This window comes from Nesoenas mayeri (assembly GCF_963082525.1).
Source record: "Nesoenas mayeri genome assembly, chromosome: 1".
NCBI lineage: Eukaryota > Metazoa > Chordata > Aves > Columbiformes > Columbidae > Nesoenas > Nesoenas mayeri.
In genome coordinates this window covers 88,757,738-88,776,784 of record NC_137541.1, presented here as the reverse complement: position 1 = coordinate 88,776,784, position 19,047 = coordinate 88,757,738, and the positions used below count along the sequence as shown (strand labels likewise).

The window sequence follows — 19,047 nt, the reverse complement described above, 5'->3', positions numbered from 1 at the left end:
CCTCTCTGCCTTTACACAGTACTTTGGTTCCTCAGACAAAAACATGCTTCTGTAAGGTTAGTATTAAATTATAATCTATTATTATTCTTTTATTTAAAGACATTTTCCTCATTAAAAAGACAAATAAAAAGTGACTTATTGCATGTTGTTTAAAAATTCACTTTAAATACGCTAGCATCCTCTGACTCTTGAATATCTGAGAAGATCTGCAACTGGATTTAATTTCAATCCTACTTCCTGCCCTCAGACAGCTTCCTGTTACTTGAGGGCAGCTAAGCTTTACATACAAAAGTTCATAAAACTTGTTTTTTTTTAAAAAAAAAAGACACAACCAAATTCATCAGACCATGAAGCCACCCACTCTCGCAACCTACTCTTGCCACTTCTGGAAGTTATTCCCCTTTCTCTGCCCCCACCCGCAGTGACAGAAGACAAGGTGATATGGACAAAACCAGAACAGAGGCAAAGGTAAAAATACAAATTTTAATTTGGAGCATTTAGTGTATTTACAATAGGAAGTTTCTCTGTGGTCAAGGGATGACAGACTAAAGTAAAAATCCACATTACAAGTGTGTGGATAACCTGCACCTGATGCAGGCAAATTGATTTTTGCTACTTCTGCTTCACCCACCTGTGAGAAAGTGCTGATGAGAGCCTGGAGATGGTACCGAATGCTCTCACACCCAAGTAGCAATCCCAGAATGCAGTCCAGGAAGTAGTGTGAAATTATTCAACAGTTGTTAAAAAATATATTTATATATGTACACATACACAGTCCCATTTGCAGTTAGATCAGATTCAGCAAATCATTCAGAGATAGATTAGCAGGTAGACACAAGCCTACAGACATGTGCAAGCACAGATTTGCAGAGGTGCTCACACTACTCAGTAAACACAGGTACCTTCTCACCCAGACAGACACATGCATTCCTTTCCCCTCTGCACTTGGACAAACACACAAGCAGGTGTTTTGTTAATGCTATCTTACACGGGTTTCAGGTACAGGGAAAAAAAACTTGAAGGAAAAAAAAAGCACCAACCCTCTTATCTGACTCACTGGCTCAGAATCCTTATTCCTATTGAACTTGAGGGAAACGGGGGTGTGGAAAGGATAACGTCCTGTTTCTCAGAGAGCCGCCTCTTTCTTTTGCCACAGCAACAACTAGTTGATACCGAAAGGGGGCAATCCTCTCCTGCTTCCAGAAATAGGCACATCCTCCTCCCACTTCCCTTGAGTCAGACTTGGCAATCAAAGGGCTGCAATGTGAGCCAGTTCAACTGGCTGATCTTGCAGTAAAATAGATCTGCAAAAAGCAAGCGAGTACTTTACCATCTGAACAGCCAGCTTAACCAAGTCACCCTACAAGTTTACCCACCACGTGGTGGGTGGAGCACCCGTTTCAGCAACAACTTGTCCACAAAGGAGCTGATCTATCAAGTTACTCTGAGCTCCTGTTTTCATCTTGGTCAGAGTCCACATCTCTTCCTTTAGGAGGTGCTTTCCCTTCTTGGGAAAGGAGTTGTTCCAGAGGTCTGTCTTAGCTTAAAGGTGTTGAACTATGTGGTAGCTGAGAAGCAAACCTCAGCCTTCCTTCAGCATCACCTGCTGCTGCCTCCAACAAAATCAGTTGAGGAGTGTTAGAAAGATTATGGAGGTATGGGAAGACAGGGAAGGAAGGGAGTTATGATCTCCTCTTAACAGTCATAGCAAGGGCAACTAAAGCAGAAATAGATTATAGATGGCTGTGGAGGCTGCAAGGCTGAGGAGAGTTCTGGTTTAGCAAAGCCTCCTGAATAGCTTCACTGCAGCCACTCAGCTCCATTTGGTTGAGAACACAGCTGATGTTCTCCACAGTTGCAGCATGGCCCATCTGCAGTTTCCACAGTCTAAGCATTTCATACTGGGCATCTCGTAAACGCCGATGCTCCATCTCAATTCGTTCTAGATCGTGGTCACTCAGACCCAGACGCCTCACAAACTCCTTCCACCGAGATGGCGGTACATAATCCACCACAGTGTAGAGAATAGCAGGGTCTGCAAAAAGAGAATAAAGTATGAGAACCAGGACTCTCAAGGAGAATGGAAATAATCCATGGCTGGATGGTGCCTCGGGATCGTGTATTGCCCCCTCCTGTCAAATCTTCTACAGAGTAGCCACACAGGCTCATGTCATGTCCAGACTTGCCCTTATCCCTCAAAAAGCAATGGGAATGCCTCCATATGCTCTTGTGGTAAGGTTATGAGCAGAGCTGAGCACACACACTTAGGGCCTTGCTGCTACACATTCCTGCACAAAGAATGCTCTAGGCCACCATCCCAGAGGCAGCATGTCACCTCATATAACAATCCGCTTTGCTGGTAGAAAAAAGGGACAACAGCAAGTCCATAAACAGATGTTTAGCATACACAGGCTCACAGGCTCTGGGCATGCTTCTGCCCTTGTACTGGGCCGTGCATGAAGCATACACACTGGCTAAGGTCTGTCCAACATCCTTCAAGACATGTCTGCATAATCAGGTTCTCGTTTGCCCAGGGAAAGAGGGAAGGATGGTGGGAGTTTTACTTACTGTCTGGAAGCTGTGTCTTCCTGGCAGGTCTGACACAGTCTGGTAACTCATGTGAACTTTGTGGCAGAGGTGCAGGTGGTGGTGCTGCATTCACTAATAATTCTGTTTCCTTCTGGGGCTCAGGAAGAAGGATGGAAATTTCACTTCTTTTTACCTCAACCTGAAAGACATGTTTTCTTAGTCCACAATCACCCACAGCAGCACAATACACCTGTTTCCTGCAAGGAACCACTACCTTTATAAATTAAAATTTATTCAAGATAGGTGGGAAGTGGGTTCTGAGGTTTTAATTTTTCACATATGCCTTGTTTGAGCAGAAAGCACCAAACATTTCTTTCCAGCAGAACCCAAGGTTTTTAACTCTCTTTTGTCATCAAAAAAAGGTAATCTGGAAAAAAATACTTCTTTACAAAATCAAGTAAGGCTGGGACCTGAAATCATAACCATTCTATAAGTTTCATGTGCCATCTTTCCTGTCAGCCTTCTCTATAAGGCTGTGGAAACTCCAACCTCAACTGCTGCTTGGGCCCTCTAAATTGCAGAAAAACACTGGACCTGAGAGAAAACGGTGAAGCAGCACTGAGAGGCTTGTGGGTCAAGATCTTAAGTGTAGTAAAATTAGTTAAATACTCCGAGCTTGGGGCATATGTAGACAAAAAGGGATTAAGGATCAGATATCTGAAAAAAATGCATTCAGGAAGAGCAAAAAGCCAGGAGTTTGAAAAGCATCCTCTAGAAAAGGGGAAATAACATGTTAATGGCTCCATCCTCTACAGGAAAAAACTTCATAGAATCATTTTGGTTGGAAGAGACCCTCAAGATCATCAAGTTCAACCATTAACCTAACACTAGCACTAAACCATGTCCCTAAGAACCTCATCTATGTGTATTTTAAACACCTCCAGGGATGGTGCCTCAACCACTTCCCTGGGCAGCCTGTTCCAATGCTTCACAACCCTTTCCATGAAGAAATTCTTCCTAATATCCAATCTAAACCTCCCCTGGCGCAACTTGAGGCCATTTTCTCTTGTCCTATCACTTGCTACTTTGGAGAAGAGACCAACTCCCTCCATGCTACAACCTCCTTTCAGGTAGCTGTAGAGAGCAATAACGTCTCCCCTCAGTCTCCTTTTCTCCAGGTTAAACGGCCCCAGTTCCCTCAGCTGCTGCTCCTCATCAGACTTGTGCTCCAGACCCCTCACCAGCTTCATTGCCCTTCTCTGAACTCTCTCCAGCACCTCAATGTGGTTTTTTTAGCAAGGGGTTCAAAACACAGTATTCAAGGTGCGGCCTCACCAGCACTTCTGAATGAAAAAGACCTATTACTCAGCTCATTTCAAGAGACGAGGCCTGAAAACAGCCCATGGGGAAAAAAATGTTAGTCTGGATCCCAGGCTAATATTAGGTGAAAGCAGAAGGAAAGCACTTCTACCCATCATCTGGCTCACCTCAGATACTGGCTCCTTGGTTGTCTGCGGCAAAGCAACTTTAAAGAAACGAAAAAGAAAGCAGAAATTATTTTCAGTTCCCCTCATCCCAGAGAAAACAGGAAAGCAGCTATTCACAATCCTGCCCTCAAAAATGTTTTACAGCAAAATGCACATGTCCCAGCAATGAGCTCACATGCACTTCGAGTCACAACTATAGGCATGGATGCAGAGTTGCTAGAACTGCACCAATGAGCTTAGCTGTCAAGTTCTCATGTTCCTCTGGTCTTGCAGCAAAACAGAGTAATGAGATACCACTTTTTCCCCCGCACATGTATGTGAATACACAAACACAAAGAGAACGATGTCTACCCCAATTAGTATCACTGCACATGCTGCTGTACTCACCACAGGAGTAGAAAGATGTTATCCCATTTTCCCGGACCAGCTTCACTACTTTATTTACAATGTACAGGATAGAGATAACTCCAAATATTGCAACGATGATGCCAAGGATAAGGGTCCCATCTGGACAAAAGAGAGAGTGCGAATGACTGAATAACTGAGAAAGAAAGAAGTAGGTGCTACAGGAAGAACAGCAAGTGAAGGCATGCAAATGGTTGGTAGAAAAAGAATAATGGTTTGAGAGAGTAGAGAAAAAGAACACTTTATAAAAGGCATTAGCAGAACAAAAGCCCACACTGAAAAAGATTCCACTGTCCCTCAGTTCCCCCAGTACTCACTTGGCCCAGACAAAGTCGGTGAGGTAGTCACTGGGCTATGACACTGCAAACATTCTTCTCCATTGCAGCTGAAAGAGCAAATCAGAGAGGTGAGCATGCGTGAAATGAAACATAAGCCATTTGCAGCAATACAAAGTAACAAACAAGTCAAGATAAGCCTGGAAAGCAGAGGATTGCAGTGTGGCTAGTGACTCTGGGTTCTTAGTGGGCTGACACCTACATGGAGAAGGCCAGTGTGGCAGAGGGGAAGACCCAATCGCCTCAGAAAGGCAGAAGGTTGTAAAGTTACATCAAAATGGACGAAGCCTTGAGAAAAATTTCCCTCCCCCCATGCAGCCTGTGTCTGCTTTCTCTCCTGCTCAGTGGAGGGGCATACAAAGAAAAAAGCTCACCTGTTGCAAGGCTTGCAAACATTATTAAGTGACAGGAAGAAGTGAGGCTTACACCTGCAAATTGTGTCTCTGTTCTTTGAACCTGTAGAGGGAAGAAGAAACTGTTGCCATAATCTGGACAGCGAAGAAAACAAAAGGAGCAAAATTCACTCCAAGGTGGAAGATTATCCCTCTTTGAGCCTAGAGAACTGCTACTAAAGAAGAGGATTCAGTCTATGTTTGAGGACAGAGTTGGGGAGGATAAAAATAATAAAAAGTAAGGGTACTACTGTCCTGGTAGGTCAAGGACCTCTGCAGAGGCTTGGAAAGGGACCAAAATTAGAGTGCAGTTGAAATCTTTCTAATGGATGATGACAGCTCCAGCACAAAGGCAGGGAAAGTCACTCAAGTTCAAGCATGACAGGAAGGGGAAATCACATTAATCAGGCAAAGACGAGCGAGAAGTGGTCCCTGAGCAGCTGAGACTGGTGAGGAAGTCAGTTCAGGGTAGGGAGAAATCACTTCAAGACATGGGACACATCCACTCTTCTCATGTACTATGCTGTGAGTGGAAGGGGTAAGAAATGAAGGAGCTATTGCTTCTAAGCAAGTCCCTGAATGGAGACTGAGTAAAACAGGCGTGGGCAGGAACAGGCAAGAACAGTAATGGAAGGACATAAAGTCGCATGAGGGGAGGGAAAAAGGTACCAGAACAAGCAGCATGCATTCTGCAGCAAGCAAGGAACAGGACTAATACAGTTCTACTTCAGCCAAGAAGGAAGGAAGTTGTTCAAGAGCAACGTACAATGATGACCCTTGAGGACAGGCATAAGTGTGGAAACCATGACAGAGATTACTGAGCACCAAAGGGAATGCATTCACCAGTGAGACAGCAAACCTCATGCTAAGCAGGGTAAGAGATGGGAAAGGATAAAGAAAATCAGAATTTGCTAAAAGAGTGGGGACAGCATTTAGGACAACATGGTAAGGAACATTGAAAGGTCATGAACAGAACTGGATTACAAGACAAACTGGAGGGTGACAAAGCAGCATTTGGTTAAGATCTCCGATTCCTGACTGGAGATGAGGCAGCTTGGGACAGCTAACAACATGGGTACTTCTCCCAGACACTTGCACCATCCCATGTCATGCCCAATGCCACTGAGTACAGTTCAGCATTACTTAAGCAGCTCTTTACTTTAAAACACTGCACAGTACACTGTGGTGTTCAGCAACTGAACAAGCGGTTCAGCTGGGCATTGGGCCCAGCAGTATTTTCAGCCACTGTACTCAAAGGGCTTCCAGCAGTTGATGAGGGAAATGCAACGAAGCATCAGGGGAAAGACAAAAAAGGTAGGCAAGGGAGAAATCTGCTCCAGAGCATGAAGACCTTGCTTCAGTACATGCAAGACAGAGGTACCTAAATTATGTGGAAAATATCTCCTCACTACAGCCAAAACCAATAAATTATTCAAAGACAAAAAGAAGGTAGAAACGGCAATAGAAAACAGGGATTGATGCCAAAGTAAGCAGAAAATGGCAGTCTTTCTAGGGACAGAGGGCAGGCAAAAACAAGAGTTGTTCCAAAACTACAGTCACTTCAGGGCAAGGCATCACAGCATGTCAGAAAGCAAACAGAGGGCTGCTAATGTCTACCCTGGTACAGTATGTCCATACTGGTGCCATATCCATGCCATACTCACAGTTGGCAACAATAATCCCATTGACACAGGAGCTGCAGTTCCTACACTGGAAGAGATCCAAGGGGCCAATCTGATATTTATTCTTCCTGCAGCCACACACAGTATCTTGCTTTGGGCTGCAAGGAGTCTCTACTATCTGCTGGAATTCTGAGGAAAAAAAGGAGAAGCAATTATCCCAATCTCTTCCCTCACCTTCATCACCCATTCCATTGCTTACTTTTCCAAGCTGCTTTGCTCACCTTACCATCCCCTCCAGCCCCCTACTTGCCACTACCACCCATTTTCCTCAGGTCCTGTAGGTAACTCACGTGTACGGCAGTGTGTACACTGGAAGCATTTAGACATGGTGTTATCAACAGCTGTGAATGTGCCATTAGGACACTGAAGACAGAGAGGTGCCTGGTCAGCATGATCACAGTCTTTTGCCTTGTAGGTACCTGCAAGAAAATAACAGAGTTCTGACAGGAAGGCAAACATGTTGTCTTATGGAGGATAGGAGTCATTGATTTCTCAGAGAAGCTCTGGAGTTGAATGTGTAAGAACTGAGCATGCTTTCTCTCACCAGTGTGAAGAACACTAACAGCCCAAAAGAAGATATAAGAACTAAGAATTCCTCTGGGTAGCGATAGCTACCAAGGAAAGGGAGCATCAATGTAGCTGTAGGACAGAGACAGTTTGAGAGTACAGAACAGGGAAAAGCCTCTAAGGTGAAGGTCACTAATATTAATGTGTTTATTTCACGTACCTGCATGGCACCTCATGCAGCAGTGGGTCCCTCTAGGATGTAGATATTGTCCTAGTTGACACTGCACCTGCCTCTTTTCTCTCCTCAAGGGGTTAGAGGGGTCTGTTCCATCCAAAGGTAACTGATGGACTTGCAGCATATACGGCACTGGAGCAATTTCTACAGATTCCTTTGTCAACAAGCAGACAAATATTAGGATAACCTGTAAATACAGAGGGAGAGGGAAAGAAAGAAGAAGAGAAATAAGGTGAGAAAACATCATATCCCCTTGCAGACTGCACAGCTGACTTCAGCACTTAGAATTAAAACTTATTATAACAGTGAGTTATGTTGACTTGACCGATTCTGATATCAGGACCCTCCACTGACAAAAGTGTGTGGGGATTATTTGCCAAGAAAAAGCAAAACAAAACAAAACAACGAACAGAACAAACCCATGTCTGCCATCTGTGTTATTAATATGGTTTATTTATTAATACAAACTGGTTGTATTTACAGAAAGTATTTTTCATTATGTGAAATTTATAGATGGAATGCCTTGAAAATGTTGTAGCTTGCAAGGAAGTTACTCAAGAGCAAAGGAATGTTTTTATTAAAGAAGGCAGTAAGACTGCCCATCTATAACAGTTCCAGAGAGAATACATCCAGTACTTGCAGTTCTATTGAATAAATAAACCAGATGGGAAGTCTGAAATAAGACAGCAGAGGAGGATCTTACTGCATCCAAATTACAGAAAAGCTTCCAAAACTACTCCTGAGCAATCTGGCCCTAGAAACATGGGAAAGTTAGATTTTCAACTTCTCCCCATCAAACATACATTCTTTGTTTACAACTGCAGCTGTTAACATTCAGTCTGAACAGCCTGCCACAAAAATGTGCACTTTTTACTTCTATTTTTAATTTCTTTAAGGTTTACTTGCTATTTTTGTTTTGAAGATGACTGTTGTCAAGAATTTCAACAGAAATACTAAGATGGGCATGACTGCAGTATGACTGTGTGTACACACATGAGAAGGAACAGCAGATCAAAGGGTTAAAAGAACAGCCTGTACCAATAATGAAGAACAGCATTCCCTGGACATTGTTTTCAGGACAGTATTCCCAGCAGCACAACTGAGAAATGTGCAGTTTATGTCATGGCCAAAAGGTCTACACTCTAGTAAGGCCACAGCCTAGACGATTGCAGCATATCACAAGTATGATTCCTTCGCCTGTTGGCCCAACAGAGAAACAGACCCTAATGCATGTACTTCAAAGGGCGTTCAGGAAAGGAAAAAACAATAACGAAAAGGTTAAAAAATATATAAAAGTAAAAATAAAAAAATAAACAGAAAACAGCTTGGCCCAAGACTTATGGAGCCTGAAGTCAGCAAGTTTCTACAGAAAAGGCCCATCCCGTAACAGCTGATGACTCCTGAAAAGTATGGTGGACTTGTCCAAAAACTAGTTTGTAGTGCCACGAAGAACCCCAGTGGTGTAATGAATTCTTGACAGCCAGTGTCCCTTGTCATCTGTGTTGCACGCAACTGATCCTGGCCACACCACCTGCATATACACATGTTGATACCTCTGAATATGTCGTGGAGAGCATGTGCCAATGTTGTCTATGTATCAGATCACGTGAATGCATGAAAATAAACTCATTTTTTTGGCAAATAAATACCACCCTGCCCCATCCATACAATCTCACACTTGAGTTTCACTACACTAAGTTCCCTACATTGTAATGTCTTCACAGCTTGCTTCTTCGAAAGTGGCAAGATGTCTAGTTGTACAAGCAGAGCTTCAGAGTTCCATTTCTTTTTGCTTTTTCAGCTACAGGAGTTATAGCAAAAGCAGAGTAAACCAATAAGGGTAAATCACAATGCTGATACCAATTTTGCAGTTGCAATCTTAAGAAAGGGTACGCAAAACTACACAGCTATGGCAGCCACATGTTGTCCTGTTTCTCTCACGAAATTAAAACCTTGGGGGAGAAAGGTACATACATGAAAGCAACTTAAAACCTCAAGAAGGATAGGACTTTGCAACTCTGACAAAGCAAAAGCCCCATTTTTCAGAGAGCTCTGTCATACATAGCCGTATTCAATAGACCAGATGTTAAAATGGTGAACAGGAAAAAGAGAACCACATATTTAAATAGTTATCGTTTCAGACTTAATTAGCTGACCACAGGACAAATGCAAGCACTCGAACAACAACTCAGTAATAAATAAAACCTGTTTCAGCAGCTGATATTCTTACAAGATTTGACTGCTTGCAGAAAAAGGGGTCAAAGATCATTCACACAGATGGTCTGACAGGAAAAATAAAAAATCCTGATTCTGTAGCCAATGACTAATCTCCTGACATGGGAACATATACAGCCAGCCCATAAGTTAGACAAGTCAGCAACAGAAACAACAGAGGAAAGCATCAAAGGTCAAGCCAGAAACACACAGAAAATTGGTCAGATACACCTTCAAAACCAAAAGAAAACAGAAAAGGTGTTTTCAGTTTTTCAAATTAAGTGAAAGCATGTCTATAAGTGTCATCAAACCAGAGTTAACACAATTACTGATCAAAATCTGAGGAACGGAGAGTCACAGACCACAAGTGACTCAAACCAAAGACTCAGCCTTCCAGAAAAACCATTCACTTGGCAGAAAAAAATAACAAACACCACCACCTTAAGCAGCTCAGCAAGCCATTCAGCAGTAAGGCATTGACCACCTCTCTAGGAAGCCTGTTCCAGTTTTTGACCACCCTCCCAGTAAATAAATGTTTCCTAATGCCCAGTCTAAGCCTCCCCTGGTAGAGCTTTGAACCATTCCCACACGTCTTATCAGTGGATCCCAGGAAGAAAAGCTCAGCAGCTCCTCCTCGTCCCCTCCTCAGGAAGCTGCAGAGCCATGAGGTCGCCCCTCAGCCTCCTTCTCTGCAAACTAGACAAGCCCAGAGTCCTTGGCCGCTCCTCACAGGACATTCCTTCCGGCCCTTTCACCAGCTTTGTTGCCCTCCTCTGGATGCGTTCAAGGCCCTTCACATCCTTCTTCAATTGTGGAGCCCAGAGCTGCACACAGCACTCAGGTGAGACGGCACCAACACTGAGTACAGCGGGACAATCACCTCTTTTGACCGGCTGGTGATGCTGCGTTTGCTGCACCCCAGGACAGGGCTTTCCCTCTGGGCTGCCAGGGCTCACTGGTGGCTCCTATTGAGCTGCTGTTGACCAGCACCCACATCCCTTTCTGGGAGCTGCTCTCCAGACACTCTTCTCCCAACTTATACTTGTGCCCAGCATGATTCCATTCCAGGTGCAGAATCCAGCATTTGGCTTTGTTAAATTTCATCACACTAATCATAGCTCAATGCTTCAGTCTATCTAGACGTCTCTGCAAGGCCTCTTGTGGCCCAAGACAGTCAACAGCACCTCCCAGTTTGGTGTCATCAGCAAACTTGCTAATGGTGCATTCAACTCCTGCATCCAGATCGTTGATACATATATTGAACAGGACTGGCCCTAGAATCGAGCCCTCAGGAACACACTGGAGACCAGTTGCCAGCCAGATGTAGCCCCACTTACCAAGCACTGAAGCCTCAAGTCATTGATTAGAGCTCACTAAGGCAAAGTTTAGGGGTTTTCTACAACTGAAATAAGGTGATTTTCCATAATTAGATTTACAACACGCTCTGATTCCACTAACCAGCAGAAAAAACAAGTACCTACTAACCTATGCTGCATAGAAAAGTGGACGGTGTGTATTACCTAAGCTGACTGATAATTCAAACCACCAAACCACATCATGCACACGGGTGATTCACATTTTTAGTAAGTGGGGACTGCCTAGGAAAAGAAAGAGTCAGCAGAACCTCGAGGTTTTACTTCTGGAACTGCTGCAGAAATAAACAAAATACAGCAAATGAAAACCAGAACACTGCTTCCTTAAATCATTCCACCCCTCTGGACCCCACACATTCTCCTTTTATATGAGGCAACCCTAGACCCTTCTCATGTCTCATGCCACCACTTACTGCCTGACAGCTACAGTGAAAAAAAACATCACATAAGCCCAAAAGCTCTTCTCAGCAAAGTTCTGGCAGCTGAGACAGGAGTTATGAGCCCCTGCACCATCTTCAACCTCAAATATTTTTTAATTATTGCCACCACTACAATTCACACCCTCACTGGTGCTTCTGCCCCACCAGACCATGCACAGAGAACTGCAAGTGAGGTAACATCTCTGCAACAGTAAGTCAAAAAAAGAAAGAAACAGCAGAGATAAAAGCAAAGAAGGCAGCAAGATGCAAGAAAGATGGGGATGGGGGGGCATTTGAGGGCACTGTTCTCAGGCCAAGGAGAAAGAAGGTACAGAATCCAAAACAGAGGGACAATGCTGGGAAGAGCAGCACATCAGGGCTACTGTGTTATTACCTGCCAACATCCAAAAGGCTGGGAAATACCGAATTACTCAGCAGGAATGCCACAGCTCTAAGGTGCCCTGCCCTCCCTGGGCAGAGCTGTGTCCCTGCTGCTGCCTGCAGGGCTCCTCACCCTCCAGGATCAAGGGTGGAGGCAGCAGGTACAGGGAGACACAGGTGGGACAGTATGATGGGAAAGAGAGGGTGGAGGGGGTTGTGCTAGGAGTAAGATCCCCCTCTCCTAGAAAACCAGTGGATGCCTAGAGGTGTCCGGAGTGGACAAGGCCAGTCGCAGAAATCAAACTGAGTGGGAAGGGGGCGATTAAACAGGTGGGAAGTGCCTTCTGTCCCCTTGGGACCCCACGCCTGCTCAGGTGAACTCAGAGGAATGCTACACTTTCTGGAGCAGACGCCTGGGTATTAGTATTCCAAACAATTCAAATAGCATTGCCCCATCACGAGGCCAACATTCAAAACAGTTGCAAATTAATAATTTCCAGAGTTTAAATCTCCTTAATATAAAAGCATAAAGATGAAAATTTCAGAACGGAACAATTCTGTGAATCCAGGTGCACTGTTAAAACCCAGACAGTAGGAGGCCTACTTCTTTTTTTGTATACACCTGAGATATTCATAAGGTAATAAAGTGTTTCCCACCAACTTATTCAACTGCTTCACTCAAAGAAAACTTCCATTTTGCAAATTCCATTTCTAAACTCAAGAACTACCAGCAAATAAAAGGCATTAAAAGTTATTAGAATTTCTCAAAGTATTTCTTAATAGAAACTTCATGACACACACCAATCCACAAGTAATCTACATATCAGTCATCTGTAAGCCTTTTTCATGAGTCATAAAAAATTAGCGAGCTTGGAAGTTCAGAAGAAAACAGACATCCCACTCAGAATAATGAGTTACTAAAGAAATCAGGGTGCAAGATTACACTTATGTTCTTTGACTGCTTCTGCCATTTCCAAAATCTCTTCGAGGTTTTGCTTTTTTATTTTATTTTTTTTCAGTTTGCTGTACAAAGATGCACGGGAAACCAGAACTTCTGCTTTATACATTGAGAAATGTGTATTAAAGCAACATTTACAGGAAGCTTTTCTCATTGCTGACTAAAAGCTGGAAAGGTCAAAAAAAAGGATACAAGACCCATTATTATAAATAATCCTCCATTTTAAGGTGACCAGATGGAGGAAATGCTGTATTTTAGACCTTGAATAAAACCAGGAGACTGCTAATAGCTTTCATGCAATTAATAAAACCTGTCATTTATCTATAAAGATCAGGAACTTCACATCATAAGACGTGTGTATATATACTGTATATCAAGTCAGAAATTTTTATTTAGTATTAGCAGAGATAAAGCAAAGAATGAAAAAGTCAGCAGGTGATCACAACCATCAGAAAACAACTTTTTATTTTTTCCTCAGAAGACACAGTGGTGAACACTATGTCAGAGTCCCGAGTCACAGACATCCCACAGCCCTGTGGTTCGCGTGCCTGTGTTCAGGGCTGACTCCAGCAGCGGAGCCATACAGCCTCTCACATCGGAGCACCATCAGAGCAAAAGCTGCAGGAAGGCTCAGCAGGGGCTCCCCCCTTCAATCCCTTGGCCCCTGCTCACGCTGTGCCAGACCCGTTCTCACACCCCTTTGTCAGTGATTCACGAGGTGAATTTGTTAAGAGTCAGATAATTCTCACGTGCTGAGTCCTGTTCATTGGAACTGAGAGACTCCTGCTTGTTTTAATACCGAAATGTACCAACATTGCTTTGAGATGTGCTTTCCACTGTCAGGGTCCCAAGACTGCAATAGAAAGATGTGTGTTACTGAGGGTTCAAAGGAAGCACTCCACTATCCAAGAATGAGAGTACAGAATGGAACACAAGACATCCGTCCCAAATAAAATCAAAACCTCTTTGTCGTGGTTAAAGAAGACAGATAAGAAGAAGCTAAATGACAAAATTAGTTTTACTCCAAATAATACTGCTGACACAGAAAATGGATTACTTAATTAAAGGGAAAGGCATCCAAACTGACAGTACTAATTACTTGTGAGAACTCAAATTACCATGTAACTGAAATTGGCGCAGATCCAGATATCAACATGTCCCATTTGGCTAGAAGTGGACAGTCAACAAAAATAGAAATTAAAATTAGTTTGATAAACAGATAAAAAGTGAAATGAACCCCGTTGGACAGAACAATCAGAAATGAAATGACCTGTTATGAATTATTAGGAAAAGATTGAAGGCCAAAATGGAAAGTGTTGTTATGCCAATGTATAAATCCATAAGGTAGCACTGGTCCCAAATCCTGAGAACATAAATTAAACCAGATATGATACAGAAAAAAAGTAACAAGGATGATCAGTGGTACAGAATGGCTGCCTTAGGGAATGATTGAAAACACTGATCTATAAAAGAGACGACTGAGCAGAGGCTATTATAGCAAAGCTCTAAAGTCAGGAATGCCACTGAGAAGGTGAACTGAGGTGCCTGAAGATGAACCAGGATGGATGTTCTCTGTCTCTTCCAATGAAAGAACTAAGACGTATCATATAAAACAAGCAGGAGACAGCTTGAAAGAAATACAGGGAAGTACTTTTTTAGCCAACACATAGCTGAGATGTGGGACTCCCTGCTAGAGTGTTGGAGGTGCCAGAAACGTGTCCAGGTTCCAAAAGCAATCATCACATCCATCAGCAGAAGAAAAAACACACTCAAGGGTCCAAAGACACTATTTCAACTTCGGAATTCCGACAGTCGCAGATCACTGCAGGAAAGTATTTTTATTTTTCATTGTCACATGTTTGCCCTGCTCCAAAACCCTCAGCAGACTGTTGGCCACTACTGGAAACAGGAGAGTGAGCCAAACAGTTCTTTCTTACCATGCACTTGGTGGCTTGGTTTTCTAGTTTTATATAACATAGCTTCTAACTTCAAAACGGCAATGCCTCCCTCTACCTTCAAAAGCAATCAATGCCAGAAGCACCCTTGTGACTATTTTGTCTTTTTTCTTCATAAAATCAAACTGCCTTTAATAAGTAAAACTGGTATGATATATATACATATATATATTATTTTTTTAAAACAGACAGAAAACACACTGGCTTAAGTGAAGACAGCTGTTGTTTTTTCTACTGTAATGATTAGGAGTGCACATGGAAAAACAGAGGATGTGGAAATGAGGTTAGGACAGGCAAAAAGAGAAAATATATGGAAACAAGCTTCAGGAAATGTTGAAGAATCAGAGGAAATATAAAATAATGAGAAAACTAGAAGAGAGGCACCAAGAGAATAAGAAAGGCCATAAGGGCAAATGGAGAATGAAGTGGAAAGTAAACAGAAGATGGAAAGACATGCAACAAGGTGAGAATTCTAACAATGAAAAAAATAACATGATCTTAAGGAAAGGACAATCTGTAATGAGTGAGTGTGGTGGAACTGAGAACTTGAAACCACCACATAAATAGGAAGGGAAAAATGTCCTTGAAAAGAAAAATAAATCCCACTGAAGGATACTCTTCCTGCAGCATATTATTTAGCTGAAGACAACATAATGAAGTTGGGGAATCCAATGACTTTTGGTACATTTTACTGCCAATAATATCAGTAATACTGCATACTGCATCTGAATTAAGCAAAATACATGCACCACTATACTTAAATCAGAAATATGCTTTTCCAGATTTGTTAACTGCTTTGAAATCTGTACGCAAGTCATCTCGACAGTCGATGTATCCTACCTAAGTCTTGAGATGGTAAGTGATCCACAGTTAGTCAAGTTGTACAGTGCTCCTACTCCACAGTTTTAGATGTGCCATGCCAGTGATAGCTGTAACTTTATTACCTGGTCTTCGAAAGCTTACAAGCACAAAACATAAAACTTCCAGTGATTCTGAGTAAGGCAGTCACAACTTTTTGACCGCAAATTAACAGGTAACCCAACATTACAAGCCTAGTGCAGTCCAGCATTTGTCACTGGGATGCTCAAGCATTTAGGGATAGACAGCTTGACATTGTAACTTCTACACTTTAATTTATAGCCATGTTGTGAGGCTAATGATATCAACCCTATCAGTGCTTTATCATACATTGCTGATACTGGATGGTCATTCAGCTCTAGCCGTCAGGTTATTCATAGAACTCTCAATTTTTTTCACAACTTTTTCACCCTGCAAAATTACAACAAACAGCTTAAAATTCTTGACGTAAAATACCCAAGAAGGCTAAAGCAGGATTACTGGGAAAAGTAAACTTGCTTTTAAACTAATCCTATCGTTTGGGGCACAAGTACAGCCCACTAATGTTTGTTTAAATGCCCGCAGAGCAGCAATAAACCTTCCCTTGCTTTAATAACCACAACGCGTGTCAGTGGAGCATCTCCCTTATGAGGAAAGGCTGAGGGAGCTGGGTCTCTTTAGTTTGGAGAAGAGGAGACTGAGGAGTGACCTCATTAATATTTATAAATATGTAAAAGGTGAGTGTCACAAGGATGGAGCCAGGTACCAATGGTAGGACAAGGGGCAATGGGTACAAGCTGGAACACAGGAGGTTCCACTTAAATATGAGAAGAACTTCTCCTCAGTGAGGGTGCCAGAGCACAGGAACAGGCTGCCCAGGGAGGTTGTGGAAGCTCCTACTCTGGAGACATTCAAAACCCGCCTGGACACATTCCTGTGTAGCCTCATCCGGGTGTTCCTGCTCCAGTGCGAGGTTTGGACTAGATGATCTTTCGAGATCCCTTCCTATCCCGAACATTCTGTGATCCCGTCCCCGGCGTTAGGACCGCAGGCACGGCAAAGCGGGGCCGGCTGAGTCAGAGGTGGCTCGTCCCCCCCCCGTGCCGGCCCCGACCCCTACGCAGGGGCGGCGGCAGCGGAGCCCGGGCGGCTCGGTGGCCGCGGGCAGGCCTTGGCGCCGAGACAGCCCCGCGCCTGGGGAGTGCTAACGGCCGCGCTGGCAGCTCCAGGAAATCCTCCGCCATTCCTGTAAATCCAGCCGCCTTCTCACTGACTCAGGGCAGAAATTCCGGAAACGGCGCCGGCGAACCCAGAGCCCAAGTGAGGAGGGAAGGAGGGAGCGAGTACCGCCGACCTCGCTTCGCCTCAGCGGCCCCGCAGCGCCGCTGCCCGGTTATACCGCAGGCGGCCAGGTGACGTCGGGCCAGCTGTCGCAGCTCCCGTCGCCCCGGCACCAGCCTCCCTTTCACCGCCCGCCTCGCCCCTCCGCTGGAGAAAATGTCTCCCCCGCGGCCGCCGCCCCCCGCCCCGGCACGGGGCTGCCCTGAGAGAACCCAGAGCCCCCGCAAAGCGGCAGCGGAACGCGGGCTGTCCGCAGACCCGGAGCAGTGGGGAGCCCTGCGGCGGAGAGGGGGGGCGAACGGAGCCCCGGCCCAAAAGCCCCACGGCGGAGGAGGGCGTCGGGCACTGCGCTGCAGCTCCGGGGCAAAAACCCAGAACCCATCCGCTGCACGACCAGAGCCGCCGCCGGGCGAGGCGATGCCCCGCCGGGGCACGGTCCCGTCCCGCGGGTTGCTGCGGAGCCCTCGCCGTGACTTACCGTCCCCAGCGAGCAGCAGGGCAGCACCGGGCCGCGCATGGCTCCGCGGCCCGCTACGTCCCCATGGCCGGGTCCTCCGCGCCCAGACGAAGCCGCCCCAGCCCTGCCCAGCCTCGGCCGGAGCAGCGCGGAGCCAAACGACCCCGTCTCCGACTTCCTGCCAGCGGCAGCGGCGGCAAGAGAGAGGGCGGTGAGCGGGAGGCGGCCCGGCCCGCAGCCGCGCCCCGCCCGCCGGCGCACACCGAGGGCCGGCCAGAGTTTTGCCTAAAAACTGAGAGGGACAAGCTGAAGAAGGAAAAAACCAACCAACCAACAAACAAACGCAACCGGTAGTGTGTATCGCGTGGCTAAAACTGCTAGAAAATACATGGAAAAGCAGTCAAAGGAGGTTCGCTGTAATCGTAAAGTTTCCTGACGTGTTTCACCTGTCAGCTGCACTTTTCATGTGAAGTTCACGTGAAACTTAAACATGTAGTTGTAAGAAAGTAACTCTTTGCATCTTAACTACCTTGTCAGCACCGCAATAATTTTAAAGAACGGTGCATTTAGAGTATATATGCCCATCCTGCTCTTTTTCATTTAAAACACGCATGTTCTTGTGCGCTCCAATGAACCAGCTGCATTGCCAGTGCAAATGTAACAGTGAAGCGTACTTAACATCCTGCATGAGCTCGGTTTCATTTAACATATGCTCTTAATGACAGTGTTTAAAAAAACACAGTAAGGAAAAAGGGGCTAAATGGTAAAGATCCCCCCTTTATTTCTTGCCCATTAAAACCTTGCCTTCATGTTTTTTCAGAACTATTCCCACTCGAGATAACAAGCTGTGTTAGTTAACTGGTCTTGCCTCCTTGTCCTCTAAGGGTGACAGGAATTGGCCATTTGGTACCGCAAGAGACAGGCATCATGAACAGGAGGGACTATGAATGGGAACCACTGCAATACTTGATCTTCCAGCTACCAGTTTGTGACAGGGAACACTCCCCCCCAGTTTCTGCAACTATCTCTCTCCTATAGCCAAAGGCATTAAATTGAGCTACTAGAGCTTGTTTTGGAAGAATATGCCCATTTCATGTGCATAAGAATCACAGAATGGTTTGGGTTGGAAGGGACCTCTGGAGATCAGCTAGTCCAACCCACCTGTTAAAGCAGGTTCACCCAGAGCAGATAGCACAGGAATGTGTCCAGGTGGGTTCTGAATGTCTCCAGAGAATGAGACTCCACAACCTCCCTGGGCACCCTGTTCCAGTGCTCTGTCACCCTCACTGTGAAGAAGTTTCTTCTCATATTCAGATGGAACCTGTGCTTCAGTCTGTGCCCATTGCCCCTCAAAGAACTTGTACAAAGAGCTTGTACAATTCGCTCTACACACTGCCAGAATTGTTGTAGACGAAGCCAAACACCTCCACGAACTCCATCTACTATGGAGTTGCTTATCTGCTGTATGGAAGCCAGCAATGGCATGTGCATAGGACAATGTAATGAGGGCCACGCTGCTACATAGCTCTTTTCTGCACTT

The 19,047-nt window shown here is 44.7% G+C and overlaps 1 protein-coding gene across 1 annotated transcript; it reads right to left on the bottom strand.

Moving 5' to 3' along the window:
* Positions 1 to 1,732: 1,732 nt before the first annotated feature.
* On the bottom strand, positions 1,733 to 17,604 carry TNFRSF1A (TNF receptor superfamily member 1A). Its single transcript, XM_080362452.1, has 10 exons — positions 17,529 to 17,604; positions 7,558 to 7,759; positions 7,121 to 7,249; positions 6,813 to 6,959; positions 5,131 to 5,212; positions 4,739 to 4,806; positions 4,404 to 4,523; positions 4,017 to 4,054; positions 2,569 to 2,728; positions 1,733 to 2,035 (listed from the first exon to the last, which is right to left on the bottom strand). The coding sequence occupies exons 1-10, from the start codon at positions 17,565 to 17,567 to the stop codon at positions 1,734 to 1,736; spliced, it is 1,287 nt and encodes a 428-aa protein (XP_080218578.1). The 5' UTR covers positions 17,568 to 17,604; the 3' UTR covers position 1,733.
* Positions 17,605 to 19,047: the final 1,443 nt, after the last annotated feature.